General features: G+C 39.2%; 1 protein-coding gene across 2 annotated transcripts in view; it reads right to left on the bottom strand.

The window, feature by feature from the left end:
- ecel1 (endothelin converting enzyme-like 1) overlaps positions 1-19,850 on the bottom strand; it is a 98,044-nt gene that overhangs the window by 27,439 nt on the left and 50,755 nt on the right. For both annotated transcript variants that reach the window (XM_088345973.1, XM_088345974.1), the window contains exons 7-11: positions 18,452-18,674; positions 13,202-13,300; positions 11,723-11,797; positions 5,054-5,157; positions 2,368-2,426 (exon numbers count right to left, since the gene is read on the bottom strand). In XM_088345973.1, the coding sequence (XP_088202099.1) occupies positions 2,368-2,426; positions 5,054-5,157; positions 11,723-11,797; positions 13,202-13,300; positions 18,452-18,674 (560 nt within the window). The remainder of the gene's footprint in view (positions 1-2,367; positions 2,427-5,053; positions 5,158-11,722; positions 11,798-13,201; positions 13,301-18,451; positions 18,675-19,850) is intronic.

Genomic DNA, 19,850 nt, shown 5'->3' with positions numbered 1-19,850 from the left:
CCACCGTTCTATTCATCTATTCTTGTTTGTTGCCAAGGGTAAGCATATTCTTTGTGTGGGACAATTAGTCACCAGCCAGTTAATAGAATTTTCAAGGACACCATGCTTTGGCGTAGAAGAAATCTCTCTAACTTTTGCTGAGATAGCTTTCAAAAATGATGTTGTCATTCGGCTTAAAAAAATACAACACTCACTCAGCGCATCAGAAGACAAGACTAATTTTTGACAATGAAGAATTCGATTCAAATTTGTGCCGTGGAATTATATGAATGCAGTGTATAAAATGACGTTGACATTTGGCGTACATGAAGACAACTTTTAAAATTTTGGCGTATAAGAAGACACCCAAAATGTTGGGTGTTTAAAATGAGACATATTTCAAGAGGACGCTATCAATCACTACATTAAAAAAAGCTCTTTTTTTAACCTTTTAGCACATGGCTGGTGAAGAGACAATTTTCTAGCTTTCAGCTAATTTCTGGAGTGTATGACAGCAATCATTTTTGTGTATTAAGAAAACAGAGCTGGTTTAAGAAAAAAAATTATGTAGAAAAATATGGTTTTCTTGCGTCTGAAGTTCTGCGCTTCTCATTTTTTCCAATTAGCAACAAATGATTACCATGTTAACTACCATAGAAACTTTCATAGGTTTCTCAAATACAGAACAGTTACCATATGCAGTACAGACGCTCCCCTAGTTACGACCATTCGACGGTATATACGAACATTTTTATGGGATATCGAAAAATACCCGGACATTGCTGTAAGTTAGGTTTTGTATTGTGCCCCTTTTTCTGAGGACAGGACATTACTGTAGTGCTTTTTTTCCACTGCTACAGGCGTGCGGTGGCGCTGTGAGAGGTCACCCAGCTTCCACCCTGAAGAAGAAATCCGCTTCCTCATCCTAGTTTGTATGTAAACATTCTATACCAGGGGTGTCAAACGTGCGGCCCGGGGGCCAGATCAGGCCCGCTAAGGGATTGAATCCGGCCCGCGAGACAACGCTCAGAGAAGCGCAAGAGCAAAACGAGCTGCAGGTCTAAATATGTCCACTTGATGTTGCCAAAGCCAGGTGCCTCTCACAAAGACGGTGTACTTGTATTTCTCTCTCTCTCTCTCTCTCTCTCTCTCTCTCTCTCTCTCTCTCTCTCTCTCTCTCTCTCTCTCTCTCTCTCTCTCTCTCTCTCTCTTGTCCTCCCTTTTTCTCTCACTCTCTGTGTCTCTCTCTCTTTCACTTTCTGTGTCTCTTTCTCTTTCTTTGTTTCTCTTCGTCTCTTTCTCTCTCTTTGTCTTTTTACCTTCTTTTGCTCTCTCTTCTATTTTTCCTTTTCTCTCTTTCGCTCTCTCCTGCTTTCCCCTTCTCTCCTTCTCTCATTCTCTCTTTCCCACCTTCTCTTTTTTCTCCTTCCCCCTTTCTCTCTTTCTATTTCTCTTTGGATGCCATTCTTTCTCTCCATTTCTTTCTCCTTCTCTTGTCTTTATATCTTTTTTGTTTCTCACGTTCTCTCCCCCTCTCTCTTCTCTCTCTCTCTCTTTCTCCCTTTCTCTCTTTCATTGTCCCACCCTCTCTCTTTTCTCTCCTTCGCTTTGTCTTATTTCTTTCTCTCTTTTTCTTTCTCTCTAATATACTAGTCCGGCCCCCGAGAGAATATTTGTTCTATCGTGTGACCCCCGAGGTAAAATGAGTTTGACACCCCTGTTCTATACTGTAACTCCAGCGCGCTAAGAACTTTCACATTTTTATTGTTTAATATTTCGTGCATTCATTCAATATGGTTGGTGTAAAGTGTAAAGTAGAGGCGACCCATTTCATTTGAAATAAAAGTTAAATAAAAAAGCTTGATGCGTTTGAGAAGATGGTTAGATTGCTTTTTTCGGCCACTTTCTACCACAAAGGAGGAAGTCGCCTATCTGTTGAAGCTCATCTTCCAAAAGTAAGTTAAACTTAAATTTATTTAATTTTATAGAGCATATTATCTTATGTTTAATTTGTAGTACAAAACAATACATGTTACTTATACAAGCCTTAAACATACTCATATAAACCTTAAACATACAAAATATAGCACTGAAGCAACTTACGAAAAATTAAACGAAGATTGTCCTATCTCGTTCGTAAGTAGGGCAGCGTCTGTATCATGTAATCGTAACAATGCATTTCCATTTCTATACACCATATTTTCCGGTATACAGGGCGCACCACGTTATAAGATGCAATTTCTAGTTTCTGGCCAATTTTGGAGTTTTAGATGTGGCTTATAGTCCGGGAATACATTGTATTGAACGAGTCCCAGGTCTACAATTTGCAGACCCCACAGCGGGAATGACAAATATTTCTGTTCATAGCGTTTGGAAAAAATCACTTACCCATTTGGTTCTTGTTAGGAAGGTAATATGCATTGAGGGCCTGTGGAGGCAGAATCCACCTGTGGAGATATCAAGCCAAAACACCCACACACACATGCATGCAGAAAAACACACACAAACACACAACCGCACAAAAGTACTGAATAGAATCCTGGAACATTCTGTCTCTCATCTCTGCAAAACCCCCTGGTGCGAGGCATTCAATGGATGTGATCCCACCGTCACAGCTCTCTGCACTTGAAAACAAGGACAGTTCCTCTATGCTAATCCACTTGAAGGCAGACCAATCGATTGCCGCTAAATTCCCCAAATGACTAACTCTGAAAGTGAGCGATGCCCTTGTTCCAGGAGAGAAAGATTGATAACGCTGCAAGGGCTGCACGCCGTCGAAGATGGGCGAAACAAAAGAAAGAAGGAGCATTTATTTATTTCTAAATGACATGACAGAGATCTCGAGCAATGAAAAATGCACTTTTTGGTGGTAAAGGGGAAAGTGTGGCGAGGTTCAACTCTTTAGGGTATTGAGCGTGGGCTAATGGAGCGGTTGTTCCGGGCATCTTGGAATAATAATGTGTGTCAGTACACAGAATCACTCAAAACAAGAGTGTCGGGCTGCTGTATTTTACAAAAAGCGATCTCGACGTTTTATAGAGCTTCCCTACTGTCAGTCTGTCCTAGATAGGTAGCTAAATGGATATTCTGTGTCACTTTTAAAGCTGTTTGTTTGTCACAAGCAGTGTTGGGGGTTATGTGTTACAAAAGAAAGCATTCCTGGAACACAATCACTTTTCTTAATAACAAATAGTCAAGTCATGTTTATTTGTGACGCCCTTAATCACAAGGGATCTCAAAGGGCTACACAGAGCACAGATTATTGCAAACTATGGACTATTATTACACCATCCCCTGATCTAAAACCTACATGAGGGCAAGGAAAAACTCAAAAACCCCAGCATTAGGAAAATGAAGAAACCTTGAGAAGGGACTGCACTTGAGGTAAACCCCCTTCCTGGATGACCACATACAGTAAAGCGTTATTGATACCATTTTGTAACTCAACTGCTGTTACAACCTGGGGAGTTACTCTGCTCCTTTTTGAACCAGATCATGAACTACAACGTCTTCTATTCTTTGACAGTTCCTCCTTTGCTTACAAAGTAATATTCAACCCTCAAACTGCCATCAACACAATGCCGAATACAACATTTGAGAAGAGTGGGGTGACATTTGTGTACCTCTAAAGGCCCGGTCACACAGCCTTTCACGGGCGTATCGAGGCTGAATCACGGCCAGAAAGACGCTGTTGGATGCTTTGAGATCGCCATACAGACGAGATACAGCAGTGCTTTACATGCGGTAAGAAATTCACACGCGGTTGGCCGCGCAAAAAAGTTTTGCGCTGCTCAAAACTTTAGACCACGGGTAACCGCGGGCGGCACACGTGGTACACACGAGGTAAAGACGCGGTACGAACGTGCTAGGACGTGCTACGGCCGCGGCCAAGACGTGGTTACACGCGGGTAGGACGCGAAATTTTAGCGGGTAATCGCAGGTGGAGCACGGTCATAGCACGTTTGTTCTGCGCCTGTAACGCGGTGTTATCACGTGCATTAGCGTGTGTACCGCGTGTAAGCGATAAGGACGCGGAACAGTCGCCGGCGTCTGTTTCGCAGGCATACCATGGGTAAACAGCGGGTTTAGCCAATTTTGCACATTTTCCACCGCGTCTGCTTCACGGGCAGAAACTTCTGGCCGTGATTCAGCCTCGATACGCCCGTGAAAGGCTGTGTGACCGGGCCTTAAAATACAATACATGTACCAGTAATTTGTCCCTACTGATATTCTCCCTACCATATATACTCACACCCAAGCAATACTATAGTAATATTGAAATCTTATATGCGCATGCTTGGTTGTGTGTCACTGGTAACGAATGGCAGGCAGCGCATTGGGAAGGGATGTGGCAGTCATACAGTAACAGCGAAACCAATAGGGCAAATGCGAGTACAGAATTTACGGTAAAAGAGTTTGGAATTTGTAACTTTTTATTAGTAAACCAGATTGTGCAATGCATCATGCCTAGACAAAAAAGATAACGTCGTGGAAATTAACCATAAATGGAGAAGGATATTTTCAAATGGTTTTAAGACAAAGACAAAGTGGATTTGGAGTGTCTCGTTTGCAAGCTGTCAAACTTGCAAAAGCCAGGAAAAATGAAGGTTTCACTACTTCCATAGGTTGGTGTACATGTTTGCTTGGCTTTCTTTTATTATGCGACTATTTTAGGTAGTTTTAGGGGGTCTGCCTTTATGTCAGTGTATACAGTCATTTATTACTCAGTCGTTACTTACAGACTAATGCGCTTTTGTTTCACAGTAATCTGGGGGGTACTACTATTACTTTTTATAGGAAGGAAATAGTAACTGTAACTAATTACTTTTTTTTAGTGACACACCCAAAACTGGTGTCAGTGCATTGAATCACTCAATACAGGGGTATCAGGCAGTTGTATTTTAGAAAAATGAGCTCCATGTTGCATGGAGCTTCCCTACTGTCTGGCTGCCCTAGATAAGTAAGTAAATGGATATTCTGTGTCACTTTTAAGCTTGTTTATCACAATGGCACTTCTACAAATGTGTCAAACTCAAAAAGACACTGCAAAAACAATTGCAAAAGGGGAACTTACACCGACTTGTCCACCTCTTCGTGAATCTTCTTGATGGACAACTTAATGTTGAATTTGATAGTGTTGAGGATGTTCTTGAAGTAGGTTTTCTCATCCACATCAAACTGCAAAACATAAAACATAAAAGACTAATTGCTAAGTAGAAATTCAACTCAGTTATGATTCCTAAGTGTTCAATTAAATTTAATATGTGGTCCTAATTCAATGGGATTGAGTTTAATTTAATACAATGGAATTCAAATCTATATTTCTTCGTGTATAATGCTAATTTATTTCCTAGAAAATAACTAAAAGTTTGGCTGCGTATGACACAAGAAGTCTGCTGAATTTCAGACGTTCCCCTACTTACAACCATTCGACTTACGAGAAACGGTAGATACGGAAAAAAAAATTCGGGATGTCGAATAATATTGCCGTAAGTTAGGTTTTGTCAGAACCCAAAGAGACGGTGGACCCAGACGCGTATCGTTTTCACACAAGCTTTACTTTACGGGAACGGGGCAGTCATGCGCGGGAACACAAACGCCAGCGATTCGGCGATCGCTGGGCAGAAGAGAAAACCGGACAGGACAGACGGGATAGGTACCAGATACAGGATACACGAGCAGATACCAGACAGGGCGGGACAGACGGGATCAATACTGGATACTGGATACACGAGCCATATACCGGACAGGACGGGACAGACGGGATCGATACCAGATACTGGATACAACAGCAAGATACCAGACAGGACGGGACAGACGGGATCGATATCGGATACTGGTTACATGAGCAGGATACCGGACAGGACAAGACAGACGGGATCGATACCGGAGACTGGAGCAAGATACCAGATAGGATGGGACAGACGGGATCGATACCGTATACTGGAGCAAGATACCGGACAGGACGAGACAGGCGGGATCGATACCAGATACGGGAGACTGGAGCAAGATACCGGACAGGACGAGACAGACGGGATCGATACCGGATACATTAAATAAATATTGTACATTTTGTTTGGTTATTGTGTTTATAGTTTATATTGTCAATAAATCATTTTTCTCATGGTTTGAACTAGAGAAAAGTGAAACAAAATTTTATAAAGATTTTTATTAAAACAGGAGTTAACTCAAACAATACCCTCGAGAATATAATTCCATTGTTATAAATTTACAACTTTAATTTGACAGTGCATGTTATATTGAGGAGCCACATGATAATGTTTCTTTTTTAATTGTAAATACAATTAAAAACAGTCAGAATTTCTGTTTATTTTTAAATATAAAAATTCAGGTCTGTCATAAAATAATGTGAAATTTGGTAAATTTGGAGCATTAGTCAACCACCGTTTCCCCCAAGAAATAATGTATAAATAAATAAATAAAACTAGTTTAATGCACTACCGATAACAAAAAAAAAACACTTGTCAATTTTTCAATCTTGGAGTTTGATTTAAGGAGCAAAATCCATTTGTCGGCCATTTTGCCAATTGCTGTTGACTAGATATGATCTAACATTATGTCTCCAAGTAACGAAACAACAAAACGTTATAAAAGATTACCCTTCATTTCCACCTGAGCAATGCCATGCATATTCAGTCTTCCCTCAGGGGACAAAAATGGCTTAGTGTCAATGAAAGGATGGTTGGATTTGAATATTAGGCCTCAACAAAGGATACAATTACAATTAATAGAATTCGAGGAGTGGGACTGAGACACAAATCTGTACTGATAAGGGGCAGTAATGTACTAAAGATATGGATGCTAACCGCCGTTAACTTTGAAGAAGTCAAAATTCCCGTTGCCTCAGTCGCACTAATTTAAAAAAAAGTTGTTTAAATAAAGAGTAGTCCAGGTACATACAATTTATTATCATCAAGACATTTTGGGCTGACTGCCTTGACTCCAGCCCACACACAATCCTAATGAGCAAAGCACTTCAGAAGATGTATGTTTATAGTTTTTTTAAGAAAGTGATGAGTGGATTTAGGCAGCTTGAATTTGACCATCAATTAGACACTAAAGACTCTCTCATGAAACATTGACACATTTAATCAGTCGCAACTAAAATTTACCAGGTTTAGGGCGGGGCCATTCAAAAATTAATTTTGTAATAATTATTAACTACTGCCTATGCTGACCACGTTGGTGTGACAGTTCATAAACATATCAGGTGACAGATTTTCATACCTGTCAAGCTCCAGGGCTCCATGCCCTTTCAAACTGTTGTATTTTCCCTTACAAAATACAAAAAAATCTTACACCATATTTTTTTTTCAAACGTGTTTATTTAAGTACTTTAACATGTTATATTGTACATGTGTTTCCTTATATCATATACTGGACTGTCTCAGAAAATTAGAATATTGTGATAAAGTTCTTTATTTTCTGTAATGCAATTAAAAAAACAAAAATGTCATACATTCTGGATTCATTACACATCAACTGAACTATTTCAAGCCTTTTATTATTTTAATATTGCTGAATTTGGCTTACAGCTTAAGAAAACTCAAAAATCCTATCTCAAAATATTAGAATATCATGAAAAAGTATACAAGTAGGCTATTCAACTAATCACCTGAATCATCTAATTAACTCGAAACACCTTGCGAGGGTTTCCTGAGCCTTAAAAACACTCAGCTTGGTTCAGTAAACTAAATCACTGCTGATCTGACTGCTGTCCAGAGGACCATCATTCATACCCTCCATCAGGAGGGTAAGACACAAAAAGAAATTTCTCAAAGAGCAGGCTGTTCACAGAGTGCAGTTTCAAAGCATATCCACAAAAAGTCTGTTGGAAGGGAAAAATGTGGCCGGAAACGCTGCACAACCAAGAGAGATGACCGCAGCCTTAACAAAATTGTGAAGAAGAGCCGCTTCCAGAATTTGAGGGAGCTTCAAAGACAGTGGGCTGAAGCTGGAGTCCAGGTATCAAAAGCCACAGTTCACAGACGTGTCCGGGAAATGGGCTACAATAGCCGTATTCTCATGGTCAAGCCACTTCTGAACTCAAGACAACGGAAGAAGCGTCTGACTTGGGCTATGGAGAAAAGCACTGGACAGTTGCAGAGTGGTCCAAAGTCCTCTTTTCAGACGAAAGCAAGTTTTGCATTTCATTTGGAAGTCAAGGCGCCAGAGTCTGGAGAAAGGCTGGAGAAGAGCAAAATCCAAGTTGCTTGAAATCCAGTGTGAAGTTCCCACAGTCAGCAATGGTTTGGGGAGCCATGTCAGCTGCTGGTGTTGGTCCACTGTGTTTCATCAAGTCCAGAGTAAATGCAACTGTGTACCAAGAGATTTTAGAGCACTACATGCTTCCATCTGCTGAAAAGCTCTATGGAGACTAGTATTTCATTTTCCAGCATGATCTGGCACCTGCCCACAGTGCCAAAACCACCAGTAACTGGTGCACTGACCATGGCATCACTGTCCTTGATTGGCCTGCTAATTCCCCTGACCTGAACCCCATCGAGAATTTGTGGGGTATAGTTAAGAAGAAGATGAAAGACACCAGACCTACAAATGCCAATGAGCTGAAGGCCGCTATCGAAGCATCCTGGGCATCAATAACACCTCAGCAATGCCACAGGCTGATTGCCTCCATGCCACGCCGGATTGATGCAGTAATCCGTGCAAAAGGATTCCCAACCAAGTACTGAGTGCATCAATGGACATTTTCAAATGTTTGATTTAGTTTTGCTGTTATAAAATTATTTTTTTTACTTGGTCTGAGGAAGTATTCTAATATTTTGAGATAGGATTTTTGAGTTTTTTTCAGCTGTAAGCCAAAATCAGCAATATTCAAATAATAAAAGGCTTGAAATAGTTCAGTTGATGTGTAATGAATCCAGAATGTATGACATTTTTGTTTTTTTAATTGCATTACAGAAAATAAAGAACTTTATCACAATATTCTAATTTTCTGAGACAGTCCAGTATATTGTTAATTAACATTTTGTTGTGAGATACTGAGTTGCTCGACATGAATGAGGTTTATTATAAAAAAAGTTCTAAAATGAAGTAGCTTGGACCTTCACTGTAGTAGGAAAAAATACATGCAAATATAAATAAGTAGAATAATACATTTCCTTCAAATTATGAATTCATTTTCTGCATTAAATTATTGTTGGTAATATACTGATGAAAGGGATAACCACAAACCAGTCTTTCTTTATTTTCTCCTTTTATACTTCTTTTTTTTCTTAACTTCATTATCCAACATCATAATTTGTAATATAATGCATCAAAGCAAGTGAGCCGAATGAGAGCCGGCTTTCTTTAATGAGTTGAGCCGAAAAAGCCGGTTCTCTACAAAGAAACGGACTTCCTTTCACTACACAAACTACCACATGAAATCCGAGGCAGCAGACACATGCGCACAGTAGCATCAAACCGCTCGCTTCGTTTGCAACCAAAAAAAAAAAAGATCCCGAGATAGAGGCTACCACGGTGAACTGGTTTGACTTGATTGAGTTTCCGTTTCGTCATAGTCGGTGTATACCGAATGGTACCCATAATTGACAAATTTGCGTTTTTCCGTACAGATGTCCCTGTACGTGGTACACGTCTTAAAATGCATAATAAACGTACATTGTACGGCAAAAACGTACTGGTTGACAGGTATGGACTTTGTTTTTGTCAGTGTCTGAGCAAAAGATTAAAACCCATGATAAACCATACACCACATTAAATAGGATGTCAACTTTTTAGTTTCCATAGCGACATTAAACGTCAATCCTTTTGTAATTGGGGTGATGGTGAAACATGTTTTAAGGGCCTTAAGTTAAGAGAAGGTAATTGACTCTTTGATTATTGTCAACTTTTACACACAAAGCAAACAAAATCTTTCCAGAAGAGTGCTGTAAAAACATGATTTTATACAAGTGGTCTCCAAACTACAGCCCACCTCTTAATTTGGTCCGGCCTCCTGAACAATACCAAAGAGCATTTTGACGCACATTTATTTTTACCTAAGAAAGAACTCAAAGTCTGTGTGCACTTTCCCGGTTGAATGGGATTTGAGCCCAGGTTGCAGTGATGTGAATGCAGAACTCTTACTACCGAACCGCTAATGACATAGTAAATAACAAATGAAAAGTCATTGGGTTTTATCTCATTATCACAGTGTTGGTACATGAAATGAATGTTAAATTTCTTTGTGCATTTCACATGTGATAACGACCATAAATGTTATACTATTCTAAATCAAGCTTTGTCCCTGATACCATGACTATGAATAGTGTGATAATAAGATAAAATATATTCCCTTTTTTGCAAGGGATCTATACCACCACTGGTCCGGTGATCTGACAACTAACCTGATCTTGGACTGTGCACGGCACAACAGAAAGTTTATGTTCCATGGACCCTTTTTCTGTGAAGAACCCACAGAGTGTTATTTGTTGATTATATATTTCCCAAATGGTTTAATTATGTATGATCTGACTTTTGTTATGTGAAGAATCCAAAGAGGTTTTTTTTTCGTTATTACTTCTTTCATTAACTCATGCAATGGTATAATGTATAAATACCTTTTCAGAAGCATTTTCCCTGAGTGCCAAAACATAAAAATATGCTTTTCTTTTATTAAAAAAATATTCTAAAGGTTTTGACATGTCTATTCAGTAGGTATCAAGCCTCTGGGAATGATTTCAGGATGATAATTCACCACTTGATGGCAGGAATGGCCTGAATCAGATCTTTGTCTAAACATCAAGGAGCCCTAACATCTTTGTGGTCCTTTGCTTCCGCTATCCAGGAGTGTGTTGGCGGCTGCTGAGTGATCACAATTGAGTGTTCACATCACCGGAAACATCGGGCGCTGAAAAGTTCATGCATAAGTTAGGTGTTCTTGCAATAAAATGGTATTTTGCCAGCAAAGTGCCCTTGGGTTAACGTAAATTATTGTTTAGAAAATTGGAGGTATTAAATATGCAAAAGAAAAAAAAGGGAACGTTTTGCTTAAAACGGATGCTTTCACAAAAAGTACTTTTTCTCAGAAGTTTTCTAGGAAACGAGTAATTTCAAGAAACTTAGCTATCTTCAACTGTTGTTTGACAAAACAATGGTAAAAGCTAGAAACATATTTTTGCTAATGAAAGTTCAGGCTTCAAGATTACTTATAATATGTTCTATGTCTATATAGTTACAGAGTTACTATAGTTACAACTGAATTTTTTGGCACCCGCACTTCCCATTTGAGAGAAACGTCTGTCATTGATAGAGTTCATAGTGTTTTCTATTTTCTGACTTGCACTGGGAATAATCCAGAAGCGTTATTTGATTGTGGATTCACTCTTTCCGGAACAAACTGACCTCAGCCCTTTATACGATTGAAAAATAATCACCTCAGGAGTGTGTGAAAACACACGTGTAATATTCAGGCGTTTATTTTTCCTAAACTTCCTGAATTTCAATTGAAAAACTTGCTTTTAGCCTCACCTGGAATGGACACACACAAAGTTAGGATAAGAGTCAAGCATTTGGATCAACCTCACGTTAGTCCCTGCCTCCAAATGCACTCTGCAGCCAGGACCAAATAGAATTTTCTCCCAGTTGGAATCATCATACCCTGCACAACTTATGCTCATTTCAAATGAATTTCCAGAAAGTAAACGCCTTATGGAAAAATCATTAAGCAAGAACATACCACAGAGCAATGGTGAGGAAATGAGAGCTCATGACTCACCCCGTATTCTTGATCTATAAGCTCAGGTTTAACCAGGAAGTCCGGGTACCCTGTCATGACCATCATGTATTTGAGCTGAAAAAGAAATGGAGAAGATCAAAGAAAAAAATTGGGAAGTGAGGAGGAAAAAAAAACAAGAATATTTTCCATTCATTTGCCCCCAAGTTATATTCAATTGACATTTGCGTCTGGAGTCGGGCACATGCGTCTGTTGGAGCGCGTGCTTCGACTAATCAAGCAAACCGAGTGAAATAGGATTACAAGGAAGCTCTCTATATTCGGCAAGGCACTATAAAAGGATTATAACTTCGTATTGTAAACATATTAGAAGGGATATCTTGCCGCGCAGACCTTAAATCGGCACCGCAGAGAGATCCGTATTCTCAAAGTCAAGTCCTTGACGTATTTTATCACTTTGTTTCATCAGCCCTGGCAATCAGTCCGACCGGTAGAAGAAAAAAACTAAACAAATTGAAATCCTATATGCCGGGGGTTGGAAGTCTCTTTAGCGCTGCGGAGTGGCTGCTCAGCGCCCAAAATTTGGATGAAATTGAAAAAGATGGAGGAGAGAATTATATTTTTATTTCACTAGAGTTTCTGTAGTAGGAAAAACATGACAGAAGCACTTTTAACATTTTCCAATGCTGTAAAAATGTATAGAATATATTTTAAAATTCAACCTCTTTGGCGCATCTCACCTGTGTTTGTTTACCCTTCTCTCCCGTGTTTCCTGTGTGAGAGCCGAGCGTAGCGCAAGCACCATTAAACAGGTATTAACACAATCCTGTCATAAGCAATTTTTTTAGTAACAAAGTAGCTGTTTTATTAAGTGATTTCTAATTTTGTTAGTATATGTTTGGAATTGCATTTGTCTTTTGTTGTGAAGGCCCAATGATGGTTTGGTAGAGAAAAGTGGATCCCGTTGCATTTTACCCTTGCCCTGACTTCTTTGACATTTGTGTAAAAATCAAACTAAACTGAATTGGAAACTTCTTTTAAAAAGGTTTAAAAACGCCAAAATAAGGGGGGCACCCAATGCATGTTCCATTTTCATGTCGGTTTCCTTGTTTCAAATCCTCAAAATGAAACTGACATCAAAATTGGATATCTTGAATTTATTTACTTAGATCAAAGTGATGAAAAATACTGTGAATAATTAATTTTGCAATGAAGTTGAATTTGAGGCAGTATCCTACAACAGATTAGTCACGTGGTGCATCATGCTCCTCAGGATGTGGTGCATCCAACTCAGTCATATTGATAAGAGGCTAATGTGGCTAATATAGATACGTGCAGCATGTGTTGCATTCATTATAAGGCTTATGTAAGGCTTTTCATTTTTTGTGGCTCCAGACAAATTTGTTCTTTTGTTTTTTTTCGGTCCAATATGTCTCTATCGACAATTTGGGTTGTCAAACTCTCCTGTGCGCCTTCCTGCAGGAATTTGCGTAGGCGAGACGGAAAAATCAAGGCGGAAACCTTCGCTCTGGCCGCCTCCTTAGTGTCCTCATCCATCCAGTCGAGTTCCTGCAGCCGCAGGTCCAGAGAATGCTTGATGTCCTCCACCAACTCCTGCACCTGGAGGAGGATCACATTACGCTTTACGTTTTCTTAAAACACGTTTTCTCACTCGGCTTCTTTCCTGCAAACGAATAACCTCAGAATAGGAAGTAATATTTCGAACACATGTTGGAACGGTTATGATACTTTCACATGAAAGCAGACCTGCCAACGCTACAGCCTTACGCCTTAGACCAGGGGTGTCAAACTCATTTTAACTCGGGGGCCACACGATGGAACAAACATTCTGTCAGGGGCCGGACTAGAAGATTAAAGAGAAAGAAAAGAAAGAAAACAGATGAAGAAATAAGAGAAAGAAGGAGGGAAAAAGAAAGAAAAAGAGAGAGAGGGAGACAGCGTGAGAAACAAAAGAGATAAAATTTGTGAGTGAGGGGAAAACGAAAGGAAGAGGAAGAAAGAAAATCCAGAGAGAAATAGAGAGACAGAAGGAGAGAAAAGAGAAAAGTAAGTGCGAAGGGTAGGGAGAAAGAGAAAAGAGAGAAAAGGAAAAAGGAAGTCAGAGCAAAAGAAGTTAAAAAGACACACAGGGAGAAAGAAACAAAGAGCAACAAAAAAAGAGAAAAAGAGAGACACAGAGAGTGAAAGAGACAGAGAGTGGGAGAAATGGGGTGGAAAAGAAAGCAAGAGAGAAAGAAATACAAGTACAGCGTCTTTGTTGGAGGCACCTGGCTTTGGCAACCTCAAGTTGACATATTTCAACCTGCAGCTCGTTTTTCTCTTGCGCTTTCTGAGTGTTCAATCCCCTAGCGGGCCTAATCTGGCCCGCGGGCCGCCTCTTTGACACTTGTGCCTTAGACTCTCGCTTTTCACCCCTTAAAAACACCAAATGCTTTTTAAAAATCCAGCACATTTTTAATTCGAAAGAACAGAAATAAATATTGACTTTGAGACTAGTTAACAGCTGTATTATTTTGAAGCAAGACTAAGTATTTATGCAAGTATAAACACTCTATTTAGTGATGGTAATTCCGTCTCTTCTTTGAGAACCGTTTGGCACTCAGATCATTTTTGTAGCTTTGATTGATATATTACCTATTATTATGTAACATACAGCACAAACTGACTGAAAATGTGATCAAAGAAAGAATGAACAAAAAACACAAAGACAATACAAAAATAACGTTTTTTTAGGGCTCCCTTTAATCCGTTTAGTGCCAATGATAGTGTAACCATAGGCACAAAACAAATTAATAATCCAAAAGAAAAATCTATACTTCTACAAAATTATTACAACATTTATTTTTCCACTCTACGGCGAACCTTTATCGAATTAAAACTCAGAACTTTTTATACAAAGCAACTTTAAAGTCAAGCAGGAATCTGTGAAAAACACACGGCAGATAAAAATGTTGACTTTCAAGGGCAGCAAATAAACTATGAAAGACAGGTATTAACTTTAAATTTCTTATGTAAAAAAAAAAGCCCAGTGGCCTTAGGGGTAGGGCGCCTGCCTCGAGACTGGGAGAGCATGGGTTCAAGCCTCATTCTGAGACTTACAACATTGCCTGTACCGGTGACCTCCCTAATTGGCACTCAGTATAACAGGTTGGAATTGGAGTGTTTGGTCACCTAACGATTCTCAAGAATTTGGTTGCGTTGGATAAGGGGGCTGGGAACCCCCTCTTCTGTATCAATCTCCCAGAAAGAGTCAAGAACGTGTGTACTTGGCTCTAGCTGCCTCCCACTCGGGGGATATGTCTCCTGTTTATACATAAATAAATTACACATAGAATACAAAAAAAGCTAATTGTGAAACATAGCATCCATGAAAAAGACAGGAAATCCACCAAAATCAAATCTAAATCTAAATCTAAACTACTTTATAAATCCTTATCATGTGTGAATGAGTGTATGTCCTATAGGCTCCAAAACGACTGAACCGATACTTTTTAAAATGTTGTACTTTAGGCCCCCGTGAGTGTTTTTAGCTAGGTTTCATGTCAAGGCACCCTCAATAATTACCAACAAAATCAATAAACATCTCCTATTGTGTAGTCTGCTTTTGTTGGGTCTGTAACACCCATGTAATGACCAAATTTGCTACTGCAACCCCTGACCACCGACCACTCCAAGCAGCCAAATACAATCTTGTATCAGCCCGGTAATGCCAGGCCATTTGCTTGTAAAAAGCAAAGGATTAAAAAAAAAGTGTTGTCTTGCACTTTTTCCCCTCACTCGTCAATGCTAATTTTATCGCTAATAATGATCACGCTTGTCAGGAAAAGTGTTTTCTGTTCCATCACCGCCTCCTCGTTGGGTACTCAGGATGACAAAGCACTTGTCCTCAAAGCCGCCTCATTTATCAGCGAGAACTCCCGAGGCTTTGTAGTTTGTCTTTAGGTGGCGCTAAGCGTCATCTGTCAAGGCTGCTCATCACATCTGGCACCTTTAGCGAACTACGTGGGCTTTAGACCTTAAACTAAGACAGCTTTCTGTCCTGTTTTAATCTTTAAAATTGCACAACGGGACACATGTAATTAATCTACATTAGAGAGACGTATGAGAAGTATAAAAAGTAACAATGAGGACAAATAACTTGCAACATCCATTGCAGCCTGGTCATCCTGGAAGGGGCATTACCTCATGTGCGATCCCTTCTCAAGGTTTCTTCCCTTTGTGACTCCTTGTGATTAAGGACTACACAATTAAACATGACTTGACTGGACAAAAACAATGCAAGTTGTTTATCCACAGAGAAACTTTGATCAAGTAACTACAGTAAGTTTTTTAAAAATTGGTTTTGTCTGTTTACCAACAGTTTGCTATTGATAAATTTATAGTTTAGTAGAATAAAATAAAGGAGAGAACACATCAGTAGATTTTGAAGCAGGGAGAACAGGAGAGAGAACATCTCATAATAAAATTCCAACCTATTCTAAAAGGCCTCCCCAGAGCCCTTTCTTTTTAAAAATCTATTAGATTTCAAAAAGCATAGTCTGCTGTAGCAGTGACCGGTTTTATCAAAAGACTATTTTTTGGGGTTGCTGCTTATAATCAGACGCACCTTATAATGCGAAAAATATGATTCTTAATTCTCATTGTATTTTTTCATAATCGCTCTTTGTATTATTGAACGTTCAAATTTTTCCAACTTGTTTGCATAATTGATGTTGTAATTGGTCAAACAATGTTGAAGATAAGACCAATTTGTTGAAGAGAATTCGTCTCGTACGTGTTAGAAGAAATGCAGGAATCAAAATGACATAAGAGGGAGTTCTTTTTATTGATAGACAATTTCAACAAGAGACTCAGCGAATCAAAGATATGCGTGTGTCTTTATAGTTTTCAACATAGCACGTGTACCCGGTTTGGCCCCGTCCCTTTTCACGCCTGAAGGCGTACATGCCCAGGGTTCCGTCCTTATTTGGAAGTGTTTTTAAGTTTATGCCAGTTTATGTCACCTTGCCCTTTGCCGTTATCTCTTTTCCTCCCTTGAGGAGGATTGTTTATACTAATTCGTCCGCCGAGACCTTCGCGAGATGTAAACAACATTTCTCCCAACTGTAAGCAAATCTTTCTACATTTCTTTCTAAATGTATGCAAATCTATTCTACAAATGCACGTTTATTTTCTACATCAACAACACTAAAACTCACCTAAATTGATGTGTAGCCACCTTCAGATTAATGACAAAGAGATTTTACCAGTGGTGGTTGGTGAGGGCCTTCAAAGGCTTATCTGCTTGCCCCAAAATAATCTGAATAATGTGATGTTGATTATATTTCCTCAATGAATACTTATTAAATATTTCCAAATTGTCTGTCAGCTTCTTTTTATTGCTTCTCTCTGGTTGTTCTGCTTTCAGATGTGTGCTTTAATATTTGAACATTTGACCAATCACATTTCCGCCTAATTTGTTACTAGGCTTAGACATTTTCCTTAGGCGTTCAGAATGAAATCTGCAGGCTCTGGGCCATACAATTAGTCTTGGAGAGAGAAGTTTGTGTAGCCAATCAGATTTCAAGTTGGCGTGTGAACAGATGCTAGTGGGCTTTGAGCAACATCACCGGTTTCAGAAACTGTTACTGGTGTAGCTGCTAGGGGGCGGTAATCTAACAAAGTTTAGAGCCAACTGCCCTCTTGGTAAAACGAGAAAATTATACAGTTGTGTTGATTTGATAGCAAAACGCTGGACAAAAATAAGTGTGAGCAAACGGTCCCTAGACGTAAGCCGTCCTCTGTTTTAAATTATCCACCTACCACTTGTGTTTGTACATTGCTTTTTAACTTAGATACTGTTACAAAAATCTTGTTCCCCCAACCCGGGATCTCACAAATAGATTTAACTTCCAAGAACCGGTTCGTTCGTGAACAACACATCAAAAATTAAATATGGAGCTAAAGGAATATTTTTTAGTTTTATCTTGAATTTTTATTTTGTATATATTTTTTTACTGAAGTCCTAGTTGTAATTCCATTGCGCTTTACATCCATACTCTTGATGAAACAATCTAAAAGCTGATATGGTGTTCCAGAACGTAGAACAAGCTTAACAGAAATAATAAATTTGTCTCTTGGGATCTATTAATCTATCATTTATTTGTTTAAATATTTTTACCCCATTATTGACTAGAATATGTATAGACTAAACATTTATTGTGGCAAATTTAACATGACAACATCTCAACATACATCTTGAGTTGACAGGCCTGATATAAAAGGACGAGCTTGTCCTGGTATTAGAATTGCCAAGAGAATAAGATACGAATAACAATTTGGAAGGATCACTGTGGTAATAAGATAGATCACAGGTGATAGAGGGGCAGAGATGTAGGATAAGTGAGAAATGGCTTGGAAGGCATTTCAATGGCCAAAGATAGCATTTTCAGCAAACCTTCACAACCATGTTCTGTTTCAGAAACTCAAAATAAACTGTATGAAAGCAATGGATGGAAAATAAAATCTAATTAATTTTAGCTTGGAAAAGTATAAGAATGATGATTCTTTCTGCAGAAAAAAACATTTATTGCCAAAGTCAGATTTGACATGCCCTTTTTATTATGTTGGAAGGCCAAACAGTTTCCCTCTGTCCAGATGCCTCTAAAAGGCAAAAACACTCATTGCAAGCAACCGTTGGAAACCGGAAAACATTTTGTGCATTGTTAACATCATACAAGGAAAGGTAAGCATCCATTGTTCCATTCTTACCTTGGCTTTGCTCTGCGAGGAGAAGTGCTGCTGGACAAAGAGAGCTCCAAGGGCCATGCCAAAGTGTTTGTTGGCCTGCGTCAGGCACAGTCTGCCTAGTTCCAGCTGCTGCTCTGTGCCATCAATTTCGCGAGAAAACTCATGGATGGTGCTTCGGAAGGCGGTGGACAGATGTTCACTTAGCGCTGCCACAATGCGCCACAGCATGTAGTTATGGAGAACCCTAAGGAACCCACAAAGGAGACTGTTATTATAGAAGACAATACAAATCATTGAAAGTAGTAGAGTTCTTCTTGGCTTTCGCGGTTTAAGGGGTTCAGAACCCCCTGCGCAAAATGAAAACGACTGAGAGTATATAACTGTAAGAAAACACAACTATAGATCTATAAATAAAAACACAGAATACAGAATTTCAGTTGATTGCTTTGTCTTTATTGTCCGTTTACAAAAGTACAACGGAAGGCTTCTCCTTTCAATGAAGGAAAGTGATTTAGAGAAATGCACGCTAGCGTGGGGTAACCTCGACTTTAGCTTGGTGTCCACAATGATTAAAATATAACCATATAAAATGTAATGTTTTTTTCAAGAGTTGTAGCCCCAGCTCATCCGTTTCATGGGTAATGGATTTGGTGTTGGTGAGATACAGGCTTGGCAGGGGTAGGTTATGAGAATTGTTAGCCTAGGTATTTAAGAGTTGTCTCTCCTTCAAAACCGCTTCAAAACCCGATAACAATCCACAGAGCACCTGCAAGTGATCATCATTTCTTTGTGCCCATCTGACTTTCCTCAGAGTCCAATTCGGTTGATGAATTTATTTTCAATGTAATGAGCCGCTTAAATACTAGTTGTAGGCGTGCATTTGCAGTTTGATTTCGGTGGGGGGGACACATTTAGTTGTGCCTGTCCACTCACCTGCTTCCATTTGTTTTTGACAGAAAACATATACCAGTCTATTACAGTTGCGGAAACAGTCAAGCCCACCCAACACACAAAACCCTCCCTTTCCTACCCACGTGATGGCATTTGGTGTGTGCTGTATCAGAACACAATGCATGATACAATTATATCAATGACAAAAAAGACAATTAAATTCAAAATCTGCCTAGTAGTAAACCAGCAATAACCAAAGCACAAAGTAGCGAGGGTTCTCTATTTTGTGATGCAAGGAGTATAATACCATGACAAAGTTTTTAAAGATCATACCTAAACCTAAGAAGAAAAATCTGCCGGCTTTTTTCAAAGTTATTGCTGAGAGATGATGACGTCCATGTTGTCTAGACTTTAACTAATGACTAACCAATGATCTGCTTCAGAATGCAGTGGAACTGTGAATGAATGTTAGCTGAACTCCAGGCAACATCAATGCCATCATCCCTCAACACTAACTCATAAAATGGTC

The sequence above is a fragment of the Urocampus carinirostris genome, chromosome 10 (genome assembly GCF_059441175.1).
Source record: "Urocampus carinirostris isolate Australia breed hairy pipefish chromosome 10, RoL_Ucar_1.0, whole genome shotgun sequence".
Taxonomy (NCBI): domain Eukaryota; kingdom Metazoa; phylum Chordata; class Actinopteri; order Syngnathiformes; family Syngnathidae; genus Urocampus; species Urocampus carinirostris.
This window is presented reverse-complemented; position numbering and strand designations above follow the sequence as displayed.